Source organism: Ursus arctos, unplaced genomic scaffold (genome assembly GCF_023065955.2).
Source record: "Ursus arctos isolate Adak ecotype North America unplaced genomic scaffold, UrsArc2.0 scaffold_19, whole genome shotgun sequence".
NCBI lineage: Eukaryota > Metazoa > Chordata > Mammalia > Carnivora > Ursidae > Ursus > Ursus arctos.
Window position 1 is genome coordinate 14,554,925 of NW_026622863.1, and position 24,279 is coordinate 14,579,203.

At 59.0% G+C, this 24,279-nt stretch overlaps 1 protein-coding gene across 3 annotated transcripts in view; it reads left to right on the plus strand.

The window, feature by feature from the left end:
• Window positions 1–24,279, plus strand: part of ADGRG1 (adhesion G protein-coupled receptor G1) — a 38,535-nt gene that overhangs the window by 4,726 nt on the left and 9,530 nt on the right. Inside the window, exons 1-5 of one of the 3 annotated variants that reach the window (XM_048223808.2) lie at window positions 2,688–2,885; window positions 12,544–12,655; window positions 22,004–22,101; window positions 22,659–23,081; window positions 23,692–23,824. In XM_048223808.2, the coding sequence (XP_048079765.2) occupies window positions 22,038–22,101; window positions 22,659–23,081; window positions 23,692–23,824 (620 nt within the window). In that variant the 5' untranslated portion in view covers window positions 2,688–2,885; window positions 12,544–12,655; window positions 22,004–22,037. Of the gene's footprint in view, window positions 1–2,348; window positions 2,886–12,543; window positions 12,656–22,003; window positions 22,102–22,658; window positions 23,082–23,691; window positions 23,825–24,279 lie in introns of those variants that run through there. The other 2 variants (XM_048223809.2, XM_057314263.1) reach the window with 2 other exon arrangements.

Here is a 24,279-nt window from a genome sequence, read left to right on the forward strand (position 1 = left end):
ATCTGCACCCCCGCCCATGCCCCCCATGCTTCAGGGCAGTTTCTGACATCTCGTCATTCCCCTCGCCCTCACGTGTGGGTGAGGGGGTCCTAGGCCTGCTTCGGGTTCTTGGACCAAAGGCTCCCCTCAACCTCTCCTTCTGCCTCTACGTTCTCCAGTGCCCACTGGACCTCCCCTCCACCCAGCCCACCCACGTTGCTGGCGTAAGCCCCTCAAGTCCAAACCAGGGTTTCTCTTGCTGAATTACTTTGTGTCTCTGAAATACCAGTGGGACCCTGCCCACCAGTCTGGGGCGATGAAATGAGAACAATCCAGATAAAACAGAGCATCTTGCGCCGTGAACCCTACGGACGCGGCAGCTCTTATCAGTCCTGTTATTAATACTAATAATAGGTGCTCTTGTGAGGAATAGTAATTTATTGGGTTTCTCATTTGTGACCCCAAGAGCACTCTCGGAGCTCTGCAATGCCAGTAACTGACTCCCAGGGTCACCCTGATGTGAACCAGACTCAGGGCTGGGTGGGTCTGCTGTCTACCCCTGTCCTGGAGCCTGGCACAGAGCCCAGCACACAGCAGGTCTCTGAGAAGCCCCATGGTGACAGGGTGGGCGGAGCTTGGCAAGCTGTCTCCTGCCCGGGCCAGGCCACCACATAGACCTTTCCCACGTGGCCCGAGGGACAGCTGGCTCTAGGCTTCTGCGTCCCTTGCTTAGATGTTCAGCTTGGGGTGCCCCTGCCATCTGCAGAGAGAGCGGCGTCTCCATCACTCCACCTGTGAGGTGCTGGTCACACCCTCTGTGGGGAGGTGTGTGTTGGGAGGGACTGTTTCCTGCTGGCCTGGAGTCCGGGGAACAGCTGAGGCTGCCCCGGCTATCAGCTGCCCTGGCCCTGAAGGACAGACCTTGGAGAAACTGAGGCTTGGAGGAGGTAACTTGCCCAGGGACACTGCATGTCAGGGACTCCACATCCTTTTTGGAGAACTCACTTCCGCTCTGTTGTTTCCTGGCCCCCCAGCCCTGGCAATGAGGGAGTGTCCGCTGTGGCCCTGGGAGGGAGCAGTGGGCCAGACACGGGCCAAGTGCCCACAGTGCCCACCTGATGCAGGCATCGGCCGTAGCCCGCCCCGGGGGCTGATGGCTCGGAGAGCGCAGCACTGCTTCCTGGCAGCGCTGGCCTGGGGGCCTCCCTGTCCCTCGCCATTCGCTTTATTGCCTTTCTCCCTGTGGCTTGATCTGTACAGGCAGGTGAGGGGTACATCTCACCCGCAGTGGATCCCTGGCTCCTAGATTGCCTAAAAAGTTTCCATTCGTGTGGTATCAGGGGACTTTTCCAGGTCCCTTTTCTAGAATGCAGATCCCTGCACGAAGAGAAGGGGTCTTCAGTGCCCTGTACCTGCTGTGGCCGGGCCCCAGGCCAGGGATGTGGGGAGGCTGGATGCATGAGTGGTCAGGAGCGCCGTGTGGAGCCAGACCGCCTCCATCCCAACTCTGCCACTTCCCAGCTGGGTGACCTTGGGCAAGTGAATTCCCTTCTCTGAGCTGCATTTCCCCGCCTTGTGCTCTCCCTTCTTCATCGTCACATTCACAGTGCTGGGCAGTGGCCTGAGCAACATGTTTTCCTCCCCACCACTGTCCTGTGGTGCTACGGTGATGGTAGGAGTGAAGATTCTGGAATGCAGTAAATGGTCAGTAAATGTAATCATTATTGTTATTCTTATTGCTGTCATCACTTACCCTCATTATATTGTGAAACTCTTACGGCACCTTTGACTTGGGAATCGAGTAGGGATGAGGGCAGACAGGGAGTTCCAGGTCTGCAGGGCAGGCCATGAGCCGTCTGGAGCTTCCTGACTCTCAGGGTGACTATGAACCTTAGCAGTGGGAGGGAGCCACTGACAGAGGCCAGTGGCCAGAAGGGAATGCGGGCATCAGCCCATTTCCAAATTTCTCTCTTTGAGCTTTGGAAACCAGGAATGGTTCCTCCCCGGGTCTCAGTTTCTCCTTTGGCCCAGCAGATGTGCCCCTGGAGTCTCAGAATCTGGAACTGGAGTTTTGGAATGTTGCAACTTGGGGAGCATTAAGATCGGTCCCTTTCTGTGACAACTGAGGCTCAAGGAGGGCTCAAGGTCAGGTGGTCAGGTGGTCAGTTGTGAGTGGCCTGGCTGGCCACATGCCAAGCCACTTGACACCCCTGCCCTCCCCCCCTCCGCCCCCGTGCTTTCCGCTCTGCCGGTCAGCGCCGGCTCCTGTCTGCTGCCAAGGAGGCTGGACTCTCCTTCAGGAAGGGGCAGTTGTCGCCTGGGCCTGGGGGTGGGGGGGCCAGCATCTGAACAGCCTGTCGCCATGGCAACCCTGGCTTCTCTGTGGGAACTTTGGGGAGAAGTGCCCCCGGGGAAAGCGACAGATGGAGGGCGGAGAGGCAGAGTTATCCCCAGCGGGGCTGTGGTCCACGAAGCCTGGCACCTGTCTGCCTGGTTGGGTGGTGAGGCTGAGATGCCCCCTTGCCCAGCGCTGAGTCATGGGCATCCCCCAGGGTCACCGCCAGAGCTCTCTTGGCCCTGCCTCCTCCCGGCCTCCCTCTGAGAAATCCGTGACTCACGTAAGGTCCCGTCATCCCAGCCAAGCTAGGGAAGAGGGAGGAGCCCGACTGGGGCAGGAGGGGGCCGTCCCCCCCCCCCCCCCCCCGCAAACACACGCTGCCTGCCGGCTCCTCCGCAGCTCCCTGCCCGACTTGCTCCGCAGCAAGAGAGGAGCTGGGCACCTCCCACGCGCGCCAGCCCGCCCACTGGGGGCAGCCGGACCGTGGTGGGTGGGTTAAGCCTCCGAGGTGAATCGTGAAAGGCATTCCAGCTGCCTGGCCCCACACAGGACCTTCCACCGGCACCAGGTACCGGAGCAAGGGTGTGACAGCGGGAAGGAGGAGGGATGCGGTGTGTGTGGGAGAGGGTAGGGTGGTGGTGGAACGGGGGATTGGGAGGTCTCTTGGTGGCAGCCAGCCCGGATGAACATTGCTGTGCGGGGTCTCCAGGGTTGGTCGGGATGGACAGGGAGGTGTCTCAGAAGGGGATGGGGCCTCAGAAGATGGAATCTCTCAGAGCCACGAGTCATCTGTTAGCTAGGGAAACTGAGGCTCAGGGTGGTATAGCCCCAAGGTCCAACAAGCTGGGGTCTGCTCTCTGGTCTGTGAGATAACTTCCCACTCCTGCTGCCACTGCACAGATGGGAGAACTGAGGCTCCCAGATCATGTATCAAGTCTAGGGATAAAGGACCAGGGTGCAGCCTGGAGGAGGAAGGGCTTGGTCCACCGATGCCCAGGGCTGGGTCCAGGGTACACAAGTGAGCCAGGGGCAGTCTGGCTCCTCACCACACCGGCCACCAGGGTCCCGGCCGTGGGGTCTGAGAGAGGGTCCTGGGAAGTCGGGGCAGGTACATGGGGAAGCAGAAGCTGCGGCTGGAGCCCCCTGCCTGTAACCACCAGATCCTGAGCTCCCATCTGTGTGACACTGATAGGACTTTCTCCCCAGGCACTACCGCAGTGCCCGCCCTGTTCCAGCACGGGGGGGTCTACTGGTTCCTGTTCTCCTCCCCATCCAGCCTCCTTCCGGGGGGGCCGAGCTGGGGTCTCCCCTGGCCCCGCAGGAGGGACTGGGGCTCATTTTACTAAGGAGGTTTGGGGGGCACTTAGCGAGACAGGCACCTCTCACCCCTCCACCCCAACTACCATCCTGCCTGGTGGGGTGGGTCGGAAGAGGGCCAGGGAAGTTATTGATGCAAGCATTTATTGAGTGCCTACTGTGTGCCTGATATCCTGGGGGTGGGGCAATGAATGAGACAATGAAGGTGTCTGAGAACTCATGGGTGGCCCAGACTCAGAGCCAAGCCCCGCCCCTCACTGTGGGTACCCTGAGGGCAGAGGTGCTTTCTTGGGGCTGGAGACTGAGTGGGAAGAAGCCCCTCCTGTCAGTGAGTTGGTTCCCTGGAGCCCAGGCCAGGGTCCTTTGGGAACTTCCCTGCCAATGTCTAGAGGTTGGACTAGTCTGGGGGCTGGACCTAATCCCCCTTTGCTGCAGTGACCCCGGGGATCTGAGATACAGAACCTCCTCAGTCATAACCCCTTGCCTTGCCGCTCTCTCTGGGCCTCAGTTGTCCCCACTGCTAAATGGGTGTGTAAGGGTGATGGTAGCTGTCCTGCCTGGGGCTTGGCTCCAAGAGTGTCAGCTTGTGAGGGACACCAGTCCGGGCTGTATGCACTGTCCATGCTGGCTTCAGTGCCCTGGGCCACTGGACGGATGGTGGTCAGCCTGGCTGCGACACCCTGCCTTGTCAGGGACACAGATAAATGAGACAGTGAGGATCAGAGGCTGAGGAGTGACATAATGTTGCTTGTAGAGGGGAAGAGAACTTTCTGAACTGGGAGAACCCAGCTGGGCTTAGAGACAGGTGGGGAGGGATAAAAGGGTCAATGCGCATATATGAGGATGGGGTGGGGGTGTTTTGGGCAGAGGCCACTGCATGGGAAGGGTTTGGGAATGAGGAGAGCCGGGAGATGGGGCAGACAAGGCACTGGAGACCTGCCATGGGTCACTTTATGGGGCCTGGAGGGCCAGGCTGGCAGGTCTCACTCTGCTCTGCAGGGGGAGGGATGGCATTGCGGCCAGCAGCCAGGTCAGATGGGTGCCGGGAGGGGGCGGGGTGGCCTGGCCGTGACCCCAACAGGATGGGGAGGGGAAAGGCAGCGATTCGGGGTGGCCTGGCTGCCCGATGCCCAGGCTGTGGGGTTCATCGCTTGCTTGTGTTTTGAAGGCAGCTTCGTAGCTGTGGGGACAGAAGGGGGAGGGGGCCACCAGGCTAAAAGAGGCAGGGTCTGTGTGCTGTGGGGATCGCCTTCCCAGCAGGGCCCTGCAGGACAAAGACGGGAGGGGGAGGCGGGCACAGCCATGAAGGGGGCCACGTGGACCGCGCTCCGTGCTCTGGCTGAGCCAGGCCACAGATCCCTCAGTCCTCAGCAGAGATGTGGGGGTGGGGGGGTGAGGGTGGGGAGGTGGGCGAAGGGTCCCTTCCAGGGATGCAGGCACAGGTGGGCTTCTACAGGGCAGGGGTGAAGAGTCAGGGGCAGGGCTGTGGGGGGAGGCCATGGAGGAGGCAGTGGGGTGTCGGGCCTGGCACCCCCAGACCCTGCCTTCTGATTGCCAGCAGATGGGGGTATCACGTGAGCAAACACAGCCGTCGGGGAACCAGGAGCCAAGGGACCAGGCAGATGGCAAGTGGGGAGTGGGGCCGGGCTGGCACAAGGGGCCTCTCCCACAGTGGGGAGGGGCTGGCTGGGCCTCAAGCCCTCCAGGCTTACCCTCCTCCCGGCTGGTCCTCATGCCTCACTGGGGGTTCCTCGAGGCCCTCGGGGAGCCCTACAGATTCTGAGGTCAGGCCTGGGCTGCTGGGGAGAGGCGCCAAGGGTGCGAGAGGAGCTTGGGACACACAATTCCTGACCCCTGCCCGGTGCCAGTCTGCCCCTCAAGCCCCACACTCTCCCTGGTCCCTCGGGGCTTGGCCTGAGCTATAGAACCTCCTGGAGCTGCCCTGCCCTCAGAGCCTGCTGGGCCTGGGCTCAGCGCTTGGCACCCACCTTCGTTCCCGCGAGGCAGGAGCTCCTGATGTGTCCACTTGAGAGACGGGGACACTGAGGCACAGGAGGCTTACGCATGGGGAGCTGCTTGTCTGCGATCTGGCCCACCCTGCTCTCCGCGCCCCCTCAGTGGGGAGGGGGCTCCGTGCTGGGTGCCAGAGAGCGTGTGCCCTGGTCTCGAGCCCCAGCCCTGCCGCTGCCGAGCCCGCGCTGTGCTAGGTGTCAGGGCCCACGGAGACGGCAAGGCAGGTCTGCCTGGGGAGAGTCCTGGCTTTGCTCCCGTCTGGGGGTGTGAGCGGGGGCGCCTGCCTCAGTGTCCTCATCTGGTAAAGTGGGTGACAGTAGTGTCCCCGTGGGGGGCTGTTGTAAACACGGAGGAGTGGTTGCAGTAATGCGTTTAGAGCAGCGCTGGCCCCCGCACGCTAGCCTTTGTCGTAAGGTCTCCACGCCGGCAGACGGAGGCACTGAGGCCCAGAGACAACTTGTAACAACCCGGGGTGGGGTGGGGGGTGCTTCATCCTGCCTCTCCGCTGGGGACAGCTGGGGCCATTTGGGCTCTGGCAGGACCTAGGCCTCCCCCCTCCCACCTGACTGGTGCTTTGGTAGGGAGGTCATGGGGTGGGCGTCAGGCTCCTGGCTCAGACAGTTTGTGGCACGCGTGGCAGTTCCAGGCAGGCAGAGATAAAGGCTGAGCCCCAGAGAAGCTGGAGGAGCTTCTAGGCATCAGTGGACAGGGCTCTCCATTACAGGGAGGTGGCCGGCGGGGGGAGGCCTCGCTGCGGAAGCCAGCCCGGCTCCGTCTCCTTGCAAGGCTGGCGGTTCTGCAGCTAACGGCTCCGGGCCGGCTCCCCGGGCTCAGGGCCACTGCAACGAACTCCAGACAAGCAACAGTGAGAGACTCGAGCCACCTCTCAGGCCTCTCTGCCCTGTCCTCAGGCTTCTGCCTTCCCCTCCCAGAAGCCCCGGCCTTGTCTTTCAAGGGCCACAGGGGCCCAAGGTTGTCACCTGCCTGGAGCTCAGTGTCCCCACGATAGACAGAGATGAGAGTCCCACCTCCGGGCAGCGTGGCTGCTGGGATCTGGAGCAGCCCAGGGCTGGGAGTGTGTACTTAGCTCATTGTGCAGCTTTGAGAGGTCTTCCCTAAACCTGGGCTGAAGATTTTGTCTTCACGGTCACATGGTGACTGAGGTAGAACTAGATTCAAATCCTGGAAAAGTGACCTTGAACCCGCCGCTCAATCTCTCAAAGCCTCATGACTTAGGCTGTAAAATGGGTTTGGAGATACCTATGTCTCTAATATCTCTATGAGACCCCGAGGGGGATTCGCTGGGGCAGCTGCTCGCTTAGGGCCCCATGGGCATAGAGCCCCACGCTGAGCTGTCCCTGGCCTTTGCTCCTCCATCGCCCGCTGAGCTGTGCCCCTGGGAGAGGCAGCCCAAGGCGGTGGCTCTGCGGCTGTCTGGTTCTGTCCCGGCCGCATCAGCTGTGTGAACTGGGACAGCTGTATTAGCCTCTCTGGGCCTTGCTTCCCTCATCTTTGAAATGAACTAGTAATGGTCCCTTGAGAAGGTTAAGTGAGCCACTCTATTTCGAGTGCTGACCGTGGTGCTCGGCACGCCGTACGTGATATTGTCCTTGCCACTGATCTGGGCCACCACCAAGACCTCAGGAAGCAGCAGTGAGTCTATCAGGAGCATTAGCCTTGTGCTTCCATGACGTCATCGGGAAGGCACCAGGCCCCAGAGAGCCCGTGGGGCCCTTGGACACTCCCATGCAAAGGGGTCTTGATCTGCTGGCATGAGTTCTTCAAGCATGGGGCTCCCTCCTGCTCCTCTCTGGGATGCAAGGCCTGACCCGCTTGGCCATTGTCCTGGGCCTGCAGGGGAGGCCTGAGTTCGAGTCGGGCTTGTTTACTTGGGCAGGACTCTGTGGTTACTTCTCTGCTGGGCTGAGTTCCCTTGGCTTCTTGGCCCCTTGCCTGAGCAGGGTGGCTGACCCCCTCTGGGTCCCTGGACAAGTGTGGCTCTCAGGGTGTGCTCTGTGGTTAGCACCTTGGGTCTCTGAGCCTGTGGCAGGGGGACAGCTGCCGAGACCCACCTGTCTTCATGGTGACAAATGTGAGGGGTGGACTCCAGAGGCTAGCTGGAGCAACTGAGTCATGTGTGGCCTGGCGCCCTCTGCTCCTCTGGCTGTGTCACCACCTGGCCATGTGCCAAACCCTTGGAGAGACTCATAAACACCCCTCCCCCCAGTACATATAGCTTCACTGCCTATAAAGACCCTCATTCAGTCTCGGGTGCTGCTGGCCCTTGGAGGTTTGAACCCTTATCTACATTTCACAGACGAGGAAGCAGGTCTCAAGTGCCCTGGACAGTCAGCGGTAGTGGGGGCCTGGAACCTCGGCCTGGACCCTTGCCCATGACACCACAGATGGCTGCTCCCATTTGAGGTGGTGAGGTTCCCATCCCTGCAGGTGTGTAAGTGTGGCAGGGACTGTAGAGGGAACTGGAGCAGCAGGTGAGGTTCTTCACGGCTCCTTCCAGCCCCGAGCTCTTCTGGCCCTCATGGGGAGAGGCGTCCAAGTCCCACATTGTCCTCAGGCAGTAAGTCCCTAAGCAGCCAGCCTGCTGGTCGTCCTAAGGGCATCAGGCGATGTCTGCAGGCAGGTGGGGGCTCCATAGCCTTGCCTGTCACCATGCCCAGACCGCCACCATTAGCACCAGCCTGTGGCACCTTTGGGAGGCTCCCACTGGCCTCCCCATCATCCGGTGGGCTGGGTGGAAAGTGCACGGGGATCTGGGCGGGAGCGAGACTGGAGGGTGTGAAGGAGGGGTCAGCAGGGGGCACACCCACCCCCCAAGTCATCAGGGAGCTGATGTTGCCCCTTGCTCTCCCTATCCAATGGACCTGTGCCTGGGTAGGGGTGTTCCTGACCCCGTGGCCCTTCTGCCTACCACAAATGTGCATGTGACAAGGCCCCGCGAGAGCCGTGGGCAGTGGGCAGGGCCAGCAGGAATCCTCACGCGGTTCCCTCAAAGCTGTATTTATCCTATGTCTGTGGCCGCACCTGCCGCACCCTCTTGGGCTCTGCCACCCTATGCACACACCCCAGACCAGATGGACGGGGTCTGCTCTCCAGCTCCTGGGCTGGGAGCCAAGGATACCCAGGTCCTGCTGCCTGGCCTGGTGTAGGGGGAGCCGGGCGAGGGAGCAGTGCCCGTCACTAGCTGTCGTGGGGCGGACAGCCAGTGCTCCCGCACAGAGACGCTGCAGCAGGCGTCACCATGCCTGGAAGTCCTGCCTCAGCTCCTGCGCTCGGGGTTGCTCTCCCACAGAGCTGGAAGCCTCAGTAACTGCCGTCCAGGGAGGGTGGAAGTGTTTGCAGACCCTGTGGGTGTAGAGATGAAGGGGCGCAGGCTCTGTTCCTGGGCTGTGCTGTCTTCAGTGCAGCACAACCTCGTGGACCTGCCTACCCACCTCCCCAGAGTGGCTGACACTTCCTCTCCATGTCCCGGAGAGTCCTGGGCAGGGGCTACAGCAAAGGCAAAGGAGTATACAGAAGTGGATTGGGGTCTAGTTAACAGCTGTGTAGCCCTGGGCAAGCAGCTTCTCCCCCCGCTGAACCTCAGTTTTCTCAGCTGTAAAATGGTCGTAATAGTACCCGCCCCCCCATATAGAGTGGGCAGGCACATGCATCATGGGATGTTAGGAGCACTTCATACGGTCTGTGCTCCCACGTGGTTCCCTTCCCTGCTCCAGCTGCCTTGTGAGTCTCAGCCTGCTGGCCCTTGGGATATGCCCACCCCCAGTTTCCTAGACCCCAGGATCTTCCCTGGCCACGGACATGTACAATTTCCCCTCCCCACCCCAACTTGGGGGAGCCCACAGGAGTCCAGATGGAAGCTTAGCATTTGCAGCAGTGGGAATGGGACCCACCTTCATGGCAAATTCCTCCCTGGGTCCCATCTTAGCCCTGGGCCATAGGAGTAGGCTGTCGAGGGACTTGGGGATAGTAATTTTGCCTTCATGTCAAGAGAAAACCCAAGGTTCAGTGATCAAAAATTCAGATGGGATCTCAGACATCATCTAATCTAGCAACTTTCAAAGTCTGTCTGTGTTCCTAGTGATTTAGGAAAGTCTCGGGCTCCCAGGCTTCTCCACTGTAGGACTTTTCAGAGCCTTTACCATGCAGCTGTGTATTGGAGGAAATGCAAGCCTGGCATTTAGGGGCCTATCCCTACTCTCAAGCTTTGCACAGTCTTAGGAGTCCCTCTCTCGCCAAGCACTTGGCAGAGATGTTTATGCCCCTGAGCCAGTCAGAGGTTGGGGAGTCGGGATGGCTCAGTGCTGGAACCCCTGCCCCAAGTGGTGCTTTTGGATCAGAAGTCTAGCATCAGGAATTGGCTCCTATTGGGAAGAGGGTTGGAGCCGGCCTGACCTGGGTTAGAATCTCAGCTCTGTCTCGTTCATTCATGTATTTAACTAGCAGTCCTGTAGCATCTGCTGTGGACCAGGCACAGTGCTAGTAGGGGAGATTCAAGGGGTGAGCCAGACAGTACACGTTGAGAAATGGAAAACAAGTAGGCAAACTGAAGGGTCATCTCAGACAGCGTTAAGTGCTGTAAAGTTGAGAAGATAAGGTGGCGTGGAAGAGAGTGATGATGGGGAGGATAATTTTGGCTGGGTAATCATGGATGGCTTCTTGGGGGAGGAGATATGCTAAATAAGGACTGAGAAGAAATCACTCAGGGAATGGGTCAAGGAAAGGATGTGGTATGTTGAAGGGAAGGCACGTGCAAAGGCCCTGAGGTGTGTCTGAGGATAGAAAGAAGGCTGGTGTGCTGGAGTTGGTGAACGCGGGGTGAGTGGGGGGAGCACGGGGGTGGGGCGAGGCGGTGGTGGTGGTGTGTGGGATCACTGGCTTGTTATTTGGGCAGTTGCGCTGCTCCCTGAGCCTCAGCTATCTGATTTCTAAAACGAGCCTCATCAGTTTGGTCCCACGCTCGGCTCTGGTCAGCAGTTGTGAGCATTGTCAATGTCTTTGGCAGAGACTTGGCTCTGGGCAGCAATGACCTATGAGCTATTGTAAGTATTTTTGTCGTCACGAGTGCTCAGCGACGTTGGGTGGGACCTGCGATGTTGTGCCTCGGTTTCTCTGTGTGTCACTTTAGTCAGTGAGCGCCGAGTGTAAGTGGACAGAGGTGCCCCATCTGTGCCCTCCCCTGGCTCCCCTCAACTACAGCCCCCCTGCCAACTCTTTTTAAGCATAGAAGCTTCTGATCCAACAGTGACCGCCTTCTCTGGCCCAGCAGGCCCTGGAATCCTTTCCGGGGGAAGGTTCCACCGAGAACAGCAACTCCTTTCTTTGCTTTCTTTTCCTCTTCCTCCGGGGGCCAAAAATAGTGCCTGAATGGGACAGAGCTCCAGGCCAGGAGCAAGACAATAGCTGCGTCCTGACTGAAGCTGCTGGCTGGCTCTGGTCCACGGCTGGAGAGGGGGGGAGGTGTGAGGGTGCATGGGCACTGTGTCCCCCTGGCCCCAAGCCCCTGCCGCCTTTCCCATGGCTTCTGCCAGAAACCATCACAGAGCCCCTCTGACCCCTTTGAGTGTGATTGCCAAGGGGGTTCCCCACTTGTTCTGGGAAAGTGTTTATAGCTGCTTGGCTGAGACCCTAGCCCCTTAGCCCCCTGAGCAGCGCCATGCTGTCTCCCAATCGGCTGCCAGCGGGGGCGTCTGCCCCTGGTTCTCTTCCCTGCCCTGTCTGGCACGTGGAGGCCGCCCCATGTCTTTGATGTCCTTTCCCCTTTGATTCAGTGGCTATGAAGGCCTTTTTAGAGGTCAACGGGATGTGTCCTCTTGGGAGGAGGTGAGCTCCCTGTCACTGGAGGTGATCAAATAAAGTTTGGAGGTGCACTGGATGGGGGGCAGGATTCGTCCAACATCAGATGGACGTCTGGTCTTGATGTCTTCATGTCTCAGAAGATATCTTGGTTTGAAGTTCACACCCCTCCCTACAGCGAGGTGGCCTTGAGCAAGCCACATCAGTTCCCCGAGCCTCTGTTTCCTTCTCTGTAAGATAGCTTCAACAGGGCTTACCTTGGAGAGTGTAGACCTCCAAATGTCTAGTGTAGTACCCGGCACATAGAAGGGGTTTCAGGAGCTTTGCCTGTGTTCTCTTCCCTTCCCGCACGGGTACTTACTCTGCAGCACAGAAGGGAGGATCTGACCCACTCTTGGTCCTCAGGGAACTCTCTGGAAGGAAGCCAGGAGGAACCCCCCCGCCCAGCCCTAGGAGATAACTCGGAAGGAAGATTCCTGGTGGGTTGTGGCAACGTAGGAAGGCTTCTGGGAGCAGACGGCCCCCTAAGAGGCTTCTAGGGAACTGTGTGCATGTTCTGCACTGTGACAGCCTGTGATGAGGGTTGGAGGGGTGTCCAGCCTGGGACAACGTCAAGGCCACAGGCTGGCAGCCTCCAGGGGCAAAAGCAGCTGCTGATAGGCATCTTCGGTCACAAGGGTAGCCCCCACCAGGTCCTAAAGGATTTGGTTTAAAGTCAATGTCGACAAACTTAGGCAGGTGTCCCCCGCTGCTCTCCGGTAACCCACCGTCCTCAACCCTGCCCTTCCTCCTGCCAGCTCCTTGCTGGGTCCGGCCAGCATCCGAGTCAGGAGACTTGAGTACCGGACAAGTTAGGGCGCTTGTGCTGTGCTGGGTCGGAGCCGGGCAGTGACGTAGTTCCCTTCCTGCAGCTGCCAATGGTTGCCAGGGAAACGGTTGCCAGGGGCTGCTGTCACCTGCGCCCCTTCTCCCAGACTGGTGGCTGGGGCTCACAGCCCTCTTCCCTGGCTGCCCGCTTTGTTTGAAGCTCCAGCGAGGGGGCAGGGGCTGGGGTGGCTCAGCTTCAAAGTCCTACTTCCCAGGAGCTGATCCACCGCCCCAGCAGCCTGTGAATGAGGAGGCCAGCCCTTCGCTCACTCGCTCAGGCTCTTTCTGTACTTACAGTCCACTCGATGCCACAAAGGAGGAGCCCAGGTACGATTTCCCCTCCTCCCTTCTTCCCTCCATCCGTCTCATTCTTGGTCCTGCGTTCCTCTCCCCTCACCCCCCTCCCTTTGTCCCTCTTCTCCCTCCCCTCCTTGGCCTCCCCTTCCCCTGCTCCTTCCCACCTCCCTCCCCTTCCCCCTTTCTTTCTTTTCTCCCTCCATCCCTCCTCGCTGTCTCCCCTTTCTCCACAGCACTGCTAGGGTAGCTGATGGATGGGGTGGGGGTGGAGCTGGGTGGCACCAGGGACCCTGGGAGAGCCACAGAGGCTGTGCTAAGGGGGATTCAAACAGTCACTACAGGAGGAAGTGGTTGGGGGGTAAGCGCTCCACACACACCCTCCCCAGTCTCACTCCAGCTCTGGGCTGCACCCTCAATGAATAAAGATAAGCCTCTGAGCGGTGTTGGGAGGCTGCATCCCCACCGGGCTGGCAGGAGCCACGGCATGGGGGTCACCTGGGCCCTCAGGGGAAGGGTGTTTGGAACCCCAAGGGGACACATCTGGCAGCATCTTTCCTGTGAGTTTGAACAAGAAGGCTTTGTAACAGTCAGGTAAGGTCAAGGGGAAAGGGGCCGCAGAATCCAGAGCATCAGTCTGGAACCAGGCCCTGGGGGAGCATCTCGTGTCCCCCCCTCGCTGGCTGGGCAGTCCCCAGCAGTCCCCAGCTCCCCCTTCCCAGGACTCAGTTTCCTTATTTGTTAAATGAGCATAACGGAACATGTTTGGGGGAGGAAGAATATGTTCCTTTGTGTAAAGAGCTTAGAATCGAGGCTTGCATGTTCTAAGAGCTTAATCAATGTCAGCTGTGTTGCTGGAGGGGGTGAGCACACTGCCCTTGGGGGTGCAAGTAACCATGGGGGACACCGAGGTGCTGTGTGCTCGGTGAGCTGGGTGGGATCCTGGTCTGTGCCTCTACTGCCCTTCCCTGGCGGTGACTCAGCCTTGCCCAGCCTTCTTGTGGAAGGACACCTGGCCGTGTGTGTCCCGTGCGCCTCTCAGCCAGGGATCGGGGACCTGGAGGAGGAGGAAAGAAAGGGAGGGTTCGTGGCTGACCTTGGGAATACTAGGGTCCTATACTCCAAAGACGGGCCCTCTGCCAGGTCCAGAGTCGCTGATGTGCAGCTCCCAGAGCAGGGTGCTAACAGGGCTGACCTTGTCAGCCTGGCCTTGCGCAGTGTGGGAAGACAGATGGGGAAGGGACACCAGCCAGCCAGCTGAGGTCTGCCTGCGGTTTGAGAGGGAAGAGAGCCTGGCCAGGAGGAGATAGCCCAGCACCTTCTTGGCTCCTCACTGCCACCCGGGATGTAAGCCCTGCCCTTTCCTGGAAGCATCCAGAGGCCCTGGCCTATAGAGAAGACAGATGGGGACAGGGATCATAGCCATCACTTACCACAGAAGGAAACTAAGGCTCAGAGAGGGGCCAGGCTGTCTGGAAGTGCCCAGGGCCACTTGGCTGCAGTTTGTTCTGGACCTTGCACACCTAACCCCCCCACCCCACCCCGCTCTGGGCTTCCGCATTCTCTGGGCAGGTGCTGACTGGTGTGTGCCCTGGGGTCCTGGAGCCCAGACTCAGCAGCTCCCTGGGGAGAGGGCTGCGGGGAGACTTGCGGGGGGGCCACACTGTGCCAGGAGCATGGAGCTGGCACCAGGTTCCCTGAACTGAGCCCGAAAAACCCTGGCGCCTGAGCCCGACCCCAGCCTGGGCCAGATCTGGGACCCTTCCTGATCTCTTCTCTTTTTAGGTTCCAAGTCCCTATAATCCATTCTCAAATTCTAAGAGCCTTTGATTCTCGGCTTCTAAAAACTCTGTCACGCTCCTATTTCCTCTTTCTTTCTCCTTCTCTGTCCCTCGCGCCCTCTCTCCCTCCCTCTCAATTCCAACCTTCTAAGTGTCCCGCTGCTTGAGGAGAGGCAGAGGGCCCAGCTGGCTGTGGCTGACTTTAATGGAATGGCCAAGCTAGGGACAGGGCTGGCAGTGCCCTTTTCCCCAAGAACTTCTGCTGCCGGCCGAAGGGAGGTGGGATGGGGCCGCATATACCTCAGGCTCCCCGGGGACCTCTTGCCTGGAAGTGTCAAGGATGGTGATGAGTTGCCCTGGGGAACATCACAGTCTAAACGGCTCCTGAAGCCCATCTCATGCTAGCTAATGGCCTCTGAGGGGAAGGGAGGGGCTGGAGGCTAGGAGGGAGGGTGTGACAGGTTTCTTATCTGTGTGGCCACAAGATTTTTGAGAGCTTATTTCTCATGTTGATAACAGGTGCCCATGCTAAAAGGGCAGTGGGCTGGGAAACTAAACCCAACGAAGCTCTGTGGATTTTCTTTCTGCAGGACTTATCAGATCTTTTGACATGCTAATACACAAGACCAAGCAGGGCCTGCAGAGCTTCTTAGAAAATGCTCTGGCAAGTTACCACTTGGTGAAGTTGAGGAGACAGTCCCAGAGAAGGGATAGGACTCTGGGGGCCACCATGACAAAAAGCATGGCTTTGTAGTTGGGTGGCCTTGGGTTTGAGTCCTGGCTTGGCTACTTGCTGTGTGATCTTGGGCCTCACCTAACCGCTCTGGACTTTAATTTCCTTTTCTTTAAACTGATGGGTCATAATAGCATTTGCTCCCCAGGCTCATGGTGAGGACTGAACGGTAGTTTGTGCAAAGTGCTTTGTACGATGCCAGCACAAATCGGGCACTTGCTAAATGGAGCTGCCATCCTCCCCCTCCTTGGATTCCAAGGCCCTTCCCACCACACCAGACAGACCCGGTCTCCTGCCCCCCACCCTCCCATCGTATGGGGTCTTGCCAGGCACTGCAGGGCTGGAGTGCGGAGGTCGTGCGGGTAGGTTGCGGAGGCCGGAGTCCCAGGGCATCAGTGACGCCTTAAGGCTGGCAACCCAGGGAGGAGGACCAGTAAGTGGAAAGGCTTGGAGGCGGGAACACCCAAGCCTGGGCCCACATCTGCTTGCATGACAATACGTTGGCCTCCCTGGGGTCTCTTAAGTGAATGTTCTAGTGCCAGATAAAGCAGACTTCAGGGTGGGGGGCTCCGGATAACGCTCTTGGGTAGGACTCAGGGTCCTTTCACAGGAACAGACCCTTTCCTTCCATCCTAGCAGGGAACTCTCCTCTTCTCCCCTTCCTCGGGCTCCCTACAGGCCAGGGCCCAGCTGGGTACACAGAGGGAGTCTTTGCCCTCCGACTTGGCCAGACCAGAAGCCGTGGGAAGGTGGGGCCATGCGGGCAGGGACGGCCTTCCAGCAGGTCTGGTGCAAGAATGTGAGACTGACCCCAGGCAGTCAGTGGGCACGGCCTTGGCATCCGCGAGCTTCTGGGGGCAGGCTGTTAGCTTAATTTTTTTCTCCTTTATTGTAGAAGAATTCCTACACGCTGAAGTCACTGCTTCCCCCAGCCAGCCCAGAACACCCTGCCAGGGTGTTCACTCTCGCCACGCTGGTCACCTAGCCTGAGCTCCGCCACCCCAGCTGGGGAATGGGAGCAGGGCGAGGAGAGGGAGTGGGCACTGCCGAGGGCCTGGGGGGCTGGTCTAGGAGAGGGCATGGCCCGGGGTCCCACCGGGGTCCCACCGGGGTCTCATGGGGTCTCATGGGGTCTCACCGGGGTCCCATGGGGTCTCACCGGGGTCTCATGGGGTCTCACCAGGGTCTCATAGGGTCTCATGGGGTCTCATGGGGTCTCATGGGGTCTCACGGGGTCTCATGGGGTCTCATGGGGTCTCATGGGGTCCCACGGGGTCCCCTCTGTTGATTTGTTGGATAGCTGGTGTTTCTGAGTAAGATTTACTTTTCTCAAATAATTTGGAAAAGGCCGACAGAGGGTCTTCAGGGCCCCCCACGCCACCCCCCACGGAGGAAGCACCTGCAAGCACTGTGCTCCGTTCTGTTCTAACTGCCATCCCTGGCTGCCCTTTGAGATCCGAGCAGCTCTCTGTTCCTCCCCCGTAGAGCTAACCTGCCCCCGCTCCCAGCCGCCTTCTGCTTTCTCCTTGCTCCCCTGCGGACCCGCACACACACGCGTGTGCACACACACCCACATTCACAAGCCTGCTTACATTCCCAAGGCTTTATGCTCACCCACCTCTCTCCTTATCTCTGTCCCAGGTCACATCCTTCTTTCCTAAGCCGTCTGCCCCCCGGGCTAAAGGGGTAGCCCGCTGCTCCATGTGGCCCCCCTACCGGAGAGCAGCTAAGGATCGCGGCTGGAGCAGGACAGCCAGGCTGGGTCCTCTCTCTTCTGTCTCACCCAGGCTCAGACCCGAAAACCCACTCCAGGGCCCCCCTTCCACCCCGGCCCTCCTTCCCCGTTCTGTCCTTCAGGAAGCCCCTTCCAGGTTCCTGGCACCCTGCCCAGCACCAGGTGGACCACCGAGGTGCTTGACATGTCCTTGCGAGCGGGTGGACAAGAGGCACCCCTTAGCCAGGCTGTGCCCTTCAGCAGCTGAGTGAGCTGGACCTGGGCCCCCCTCGTCTCTGACTTTCTCTGGAAAACACGGCTACTGTTATCCCAGGCTTGGAGTGACAATAAGACGCTTGTTAAAGCGAGACTCTGAGCTCCCCCCCCTTCCCCGCAGCCGGACCTGCGGCTGGGGAGTCTGCATTTCCGTGACCTCCCTGGGCTGGTTTTGACCCACGTGCAAGTTTGGGCACCTCTGATATGAACTTCTTATGGCAGTGGGGGGCACAGAGAGTGGAGGGTGGGCCGTAGCTCCCCCTCCCCCCACAAACATGTAGTTAATCTTGACGGGGAGGAGTGGTTAGGTAACACTTCGTGGGGAGGGTGTGTCTTAGCCGAGTCCCCACAGATGGGTTGGGTTGTCGTAAGGAGAGGGAAGGCATTCCAGACAAACGGTCTGGAGGTGGGGTTGATATGTCCACAGTGTGTGTAATGGGAAGGAGAAGAAAAGCGGTGGTGGGGGTGGGTCTGGGCGTCAGCCCTGCTGCATATGCTGGAGAACTGCCTGCCCGCGAAGGGTTAACCCCAAGCCGACCAGGTCCTGTCCACTCAACTTCCACCTCCATCCTCCGAGGAAATGGGTTTTCCAGGAGACTGGACTGGGCCAGCCGTGACTCGTGGCTCCAAACGGATGGCAAAGGAAGTGACTCAGGCCCCGGGGGGGAGAAAGTGAGCCACAGGTCCCCTGCCCAGTGCCCCCTCCCCCATCACGAGGATGAGTGGGAGCCAGGGTTGCTTGTCCTGGGCCCAGCCAGTCCTGGGGGTGGGTGCGGGAGTGTGGGCTTCGACAAGACCTGGCCACCCTCTGCTCTGCCTGTGTCCCTGGGGACCCTGTGGTGGTGGCCCCCATTGTGTCAGGCTGGGCTGGACCGTTCTGTTCCCTGTGTGTGTTTACGGAAGGCCTGAAGTCAAGGGCAGCTGCTCCTGAAGGGGAGGTGGGAGGGGATCCCTCCTGGGGCACTTGGCCCCCAGACCCTCTCTCCCAGGCTGGAGTTGTCTGCACAGCTGGTGGTCTTGGCTGCCCCCTCATTCTTAGCTCCTTTTCTTGAGGGGATCTCTCAAAGCGTGGGGGGGGGGGGTGGGGGCGCATGCGTCTCTAGGACCTCTGCAATACCAGCTCTGCAAGGAGCTCTCAAGAGCCAGACGCAGCTCTGTGTCTTGGCTCTCCCGGGGTGATCTTGGATCAGGTAACCTTTCCCTAGCCTCAGTTTCCTGGGCTGTAAAGTGGCAAAACAGTAGGACCAACCTCACAGAGTGGCTCTGGGGATTTCATGTGACAGTGCTGATGACACTCCAGCTGTGGTCCTCACGGTGCTGCTGCTAGATACCCCTCTCAGCGAGGCCCTGGCTCTGGCCCGGGGCCCTGAGACATCTGACAAAGGCCTTGCCTGCGTGCCGATGGTTGGTTTTAAGTCTTTGACAGCCGAGCCCTGTCCCCGCTCAGCTCAGAGACCAGGGACAAAGTTCTACCCACGTAGTCTGGTCTGGCGTTCAGCCTCCAGAGCACAGGACCCCTCCCTCCTTGGCAGAGTCAAATGGGGGGCTCCTGGGGTGGTGACCAAGGCATTCTGCAGCCCTGTTGGAGGTGCAGGGAGAGCATGGCCTGTGTCATGGATGCTGACTGCATCTGGGTCGGCTGCACGGGGCTGCAGGTGCGTGCACAGGGGGCAGAACAGCCCCCCCCTGCCCCCCGCCCCCAGGCAGGGGATGGAGGGAAGGAAGAGGGTGCGATGAGAGTGGGCAGGGTTCTCTGAAGTGTGAAATGGGGCTGGGAAGGTGCCAAGCGGACAAGCCAGGCAGTGCCCTCCCCCTTCCTGGTAAGGGCTGGAATCTTCTCTTTGTCCCCTGTCCCGCTCTCCTACCCCTCAGAGGGTTCTGAGCAGCTTCAGGTCAGGGCTGCAAGGACGGAGGTTTTCTGGGTGGGGTTCCAGTCTTCCCACTGCACTCCCGGAAGGGAAGTTTCATGCTCTAAGAATTTCCCGTCAAGGTGCTCTGGAGGCTGAGCTGGCCAGGGCCACAAGGCAGGGGGCCGGAGGGTAGGAGGGAGGGAGTAGAGCCCTGTGACAGGCCTGGGGGTTGACTTAGGGGCAGGCATAAGCCAGTCAGAAAGTACACAGAGATATGTAGCTGACGCCTATGGCGCCAACCTCATGCGTGGCCGGGATCTTAGTCCTTTACAAGTATCAATTCATGCACAGATGTGGAACGTGAGGCCCAGAGAGGGTGAGGAACTAGCCCAAGGACACGCAGCTAGTGAGCAGGAGAAGCTGGAGTTGAACACAGGCATTCCGGCTCCGGAGTCCACTCCACTGCCTAAGAGTGGGTTAAAGGAAGTCAGGCAGACCCTCCCACTCAGATTCCAAGAATGCCCATGGGGACAATGTGGTACACCTTGGAGTAGCCAGGGTAGAGTGAAGGTGAGCCTGGAAGGGTCAGAGTCATGCAGTTGGTCCCTTGTCTGTGTCTAAATCCCCTCCGTGTACCTCGTGCAAATTTGCTTGTGCCCCTCCAGTGCCTGGAAGGTCACTTCTTTGTCTCAGCCTTTTTGCTCTCAGGGCTCAATCCAGGGGGGCTGATGCAAAGTGAATGACTGCCCCGCCCAGGGCCCTTGTCTACCAACAGGGGTAGCTCACTTTGAAGGTCAGTGGGCCACAGAGGTACATGGATTTTTGGCCAGCTCTATCCTTGCTTGCTGTGTGATGTCAGGAAGCCATTGGCCCTCTCTGGGCCTTGAATCCAAATACTATAAAATGGAGAATGAAGTGATCTGTCAGTTACGAGTTCACAAGTATAGTGCAGTGGTTGCAGAGAGGGGGGCTGCCTGGAGGAGGTGACATTTGGATCAGGGATCAGAGGTAGCTAGCAGCAGGGACTGGTAGGAGGGAGAGGAAAGAAGGGGGTCCAGGAGAAACACATCTCTGTCTCCGGATGCCGGGTTTCCTCCCATTGGTCTGAGGCAGCAGGGCACAGTTACAAAAGGGGATAAAATGCTCAGAGAGGACACAGAGTGAAACCTTAAAAATCACAACCTGAGGGGCGCCTGGGTGGCGCAGTCATTAAGCGTCTGCCTTCGGCTCAGGGCGTGATCCCGGCGTTCCGGGATCGAGCCCCACATCAGGCTCCTCCACTAGGAGCTGCTTCTTCCTCTCCCACTCCCCCTGCTTGTGTTCCCTCTCTCACTGGCTGTCTCTCTCTAATAAATAAATAAATAAATAAATCTTAAAAAAAAAATAAAAATCACAACCTGGGTGACAGTGACCATTCCCTAAAACACTTTCATAGGCTTCTTCTAAGGGTTCCTGTGATGCCACAGAAGCAAGAGGATGAGCCCAGCTAACTAATAACTGGACTGATAAGGCCTTCGAAATTGGGGTTCCATTATGCATGGTGGGACACAGGAGACTGGCTCTAGCTTCAGGGGGTCAGATTAGTTCAAGGAAGGAGACGGTGAGCTCCTGCATGGGGCCCCTGTCCCTTTAATGCTACCCTCCAATATTCTGTCCAAAAGGCACCTCTTCCTGGAAGCCCCCTTGGCTTCCCCTAAACTGAGACTGCTGGTGCACAGCCAGGTCTCCAGGCTTCCCTTCGTCTGGCTTGTGGCAGATGACGGCATGTGTCGCCACAGCCACACGCAGTTCCCCATGAACTGAAAAAGCCTGTGTGTGTTCATGCCTCGCTCAGTCAAGGGGCCAGCTGGCTGTGGGGAGGCCACCTGGCTTCTCTCTCTCAGCGCCGGGCATGTAGTTCCTTGCCAGGCACCACAGTCCTGACCAGGCAGGGAAAGCCCTGGCCTCTGGAATAATCTTGGGCAGGTCGTTTAACCCCTTGGGCTTCCGATTCCCTGTCTGGGAAAGGGGCCAGTGGTAGGGCCCATTCACAGGGTTACAGTGATGGTGAATACAGGTACAGGGGTGTGCGGGAGAGCACAGGCTGGCAGACTGGTGTTCGGCTAATGGAGGCCATGGGGGGTCAGAAATGCCCACTCTATACCGGGGTGGGGCTGGGGGGACCTGGACCTCCCCCCACTTCCCCCATACTGTCAGTGTCTCTCTGTCGCATTGGAACACACCTCTGCCTTTTTCCAGGCGTCCGGAGCCCTGGGAACCGGCTCCCCCTAGTGGTCATGACGGGAAGCACCCTTCTCCGCCTTTCCTGCAGGGGTCGCTGCGGGTGCGCTGATCATTCATTTCACTAACCCGTCCAACTGCCTGGCCTTTGTCCAGCAACACCGCCCCCCCCCCCCCCCAACTAAGCCCTGTCCGCACAGACGGGCCAGGAGCTCCCTCACTAGCTGAGGAGGGAATGCACCATCCTGCATTGCCTGGGGGACAGAGGAGGTCCTGGCCAGTGGTGGGAAGCAAAGGAGGCCAGGACTGACTGGAGAGGGACTTGGGGAAGGGTTCCCGAAGGAGGGGTCCTCTGAGCTGGGTCTTGGGGATGATGATGGTGAAGTTCCTGGAGGAGAACCTGAAGAGCCCCCTTTTTCCTGCATCTCCTCCAGGACTGGAGGGGCAGGGTAGTGGGCGTGGTTCCAGGTGGTGCTGTGGAGCCTTCCCCACCAGATTCTAGCCAAGATAACCCCCGTCGCTGCTGGTCTAGAGGGAAGTACTATTATTTGCCCCATTTTCTGTGACTTGCACAGGGTCATGCAGCAAGTGAGAGGAGGAGCCAGGACTTGAATTCAGCCAGGCTCTGGACAGCTGCTGTCCCTTGATGCTCAGCTCCTGGCAGCTCTGGGGAGACCCGCGGGCTGTTTCCACACTTGCTTCCCTACCTCACATCCCACACCCAAGCTACACCGGCCTCCCCCTCTGCAGGGCTGGCCCAACCACCTTGCAGATCTGACCCCAGCTGACACTCCTGGCCTCTTTCAGGTACTGACTTCTCAGGGTGACCTCAGGGAGGAAGATGGCCACCCAAGTGCTGCGGCAGACGGCGCTGTTCCTGCCAGGTCTGCTCTTCCTGGTTCAAGGTAGGCTATCTTGGGGATGCCCTGGGACTGTTGTGACTTACATTACAATCCCCCATGTCGAGGACAGCTGCCAGCATATCCACTAACCCCTTTGTGCCAGCACGGGACTTTGGACACAGTTTAGCAAGTGGATGGTATCTTGCAGAAAAAGGCATCCCTTCTTTATGCAGATGCAGCCCCACAGTGCACAGCTTGAGGTGGGGAACATGGACTGGGTTTTGGCCCCACTCAGCTCTCCAGCCAGAGCATCCTTGTGCAGTACACAGCCTGCACAACAGTCTATGGCAGGCATGGCCTCTTGAAGTACTTTATTGCTATTAAAAATTTTTTTTGCCTTTTAAATTACTATTAATTTTTAGTTCCTTTCATAATTTGAAGCTAGTAATTTGTGAGTAGGGCACATTCACATTTTTGTAGACCTTTGTGGTATAGGCCCTTGGAACGTGTGTGGATCCCAGGCACTGGGATCCAGTATTCTGGGCCAAAGGCCTAACCCCCTCTCCTGCCCCTGGCTGCTCCCTGCCCCAGAGTCCCATCTGTAGTCTTCACCTCCTCAGGTACCCATGGCGGGGGCCCCCGTGAAGACTTCCGTTTCTGTGGCCAGAGGAACCAGACACAGAAGAGCAGCCTCCATTATAAGCAAACGTCAGAGCTGCATATCTCCATCAAGAACTCGGAGGGAGCCCTCACAATCCATGCTCCCTTCCAGGAAGTCCCCCCGGCCTCCCAATTCTTCCCGGACCCCCGGGGCCTCTACCACTTCTGCCTGTACTGGAACCGCCACGCAGGGTTACTGCATCTTCGCTACGGCAAGAACGACTTCTTGCTGAGTAACCAAGCCTCTGGACTCCTGTGCTTCCGGCACCACAAGGAGAGCCTGGCTCAGGGTCCCCCACTGCTCGCCACCTCTGTCAGCTCCTGGTGGAGCCCCCAGAACACCAGTCTGCCCAGTGCTGCCGGCTTTACCTTCTCCTTCCACGGTAAAGCCACTTCTGGGCAGAAGGAACTTGGACAAAGGCCTGGAGCCTGGGCAGGGGACTTAGGCTTTGTTCCCAGGCAGTGGGGAGCCATTGAAGGTGTCTGAGGAAGGGAGGGGTGTGATCCCAGGTGTGCTTCAGGAAGGTTTGAGGGAAGGTAGGGGTGCAGGCAGAGGGGCAAAGTCCCATCCAGAGGCTGCAGGGAAGGTCCAGGTGAAGGAAGATGAGGCCTGCCCAGGGTGGGAGCGGAGAGCGTGGAAAGATGGGACCGGGTGTCAGGAGCCAGGGGTCACACAACCCCCCTCCCCCCAGCCCCTCCCGGCTGGGCCCTCCCAGCTCCAGTGTGTAGGCAGAAGGGCACCTGGGCAGGTGTGTCCCAGCTTGCCCTGCTGGGGCTAAAGCTGCTGGAAGGTTCCGTTGGCAGAGCCCCCATCTAGCCGGGTTCTGAGTGACCTTCGGGGTCCACCCCACGTCTCAGCGGCTCAGTTTCAGCTTCTGTAAAACTGGAGAGAGCCCTTCACAGTCACCAGAGGGTTCAATGGGAGCAGGACGGGTGTGGCCGGTACCTAGCTCCTCGGTCAGCAGCCTCAGGCACCTCTGTCCCCTGCTCCAGATCCTCCCCAGAAGGCCTCCCACAACGCCTCGGTGGACATGTGCGAGCTGAAAAGGGACCTCGAGCAGCTCAACCAGCTTCTGAGGCACCCCGGAAAGAACTCGAGGAGGCCCTCATCCACCCCTGCCAGCCAGTAAGTGTGGCCCCCCCAGGCTCGGACGTGGGCAGGGGAGCAAGCTGGAGCAGGAGGCAGGATAGAGGCCTCTCCTGGGGCTAATGTTCCTCTCATCTTTCCACCTCCTCCTAGAGAGGAATTGAAATCCCACCCTGCAAGTCAAGCCCCTGGCCTTTGTAAAAACAAATATCACCATCCCCAGACAGCCACCCAAGCCCTCTTCCCTGCCAAGAAAGAAGAACTGACCAACCCATTTGAGAGCTTGGTAGACTGAGGCCCAGAGATGGGTAGGGCTGCTCCATGGCCACAGAGTAGGTCGGTCCAGGCAGAGCTGGGCCTGGAACGTGGTGCTCAGGATCGCCCCCCCTTTCCTGTTTGCTCTTATGTTCCAGCTTCCTCTCCCCCCCACCCCCCATCACCCACAGGCCATTCTCTCTCCCACACCAGCACAGTCCTAGGGCTGTTGTCTCTCC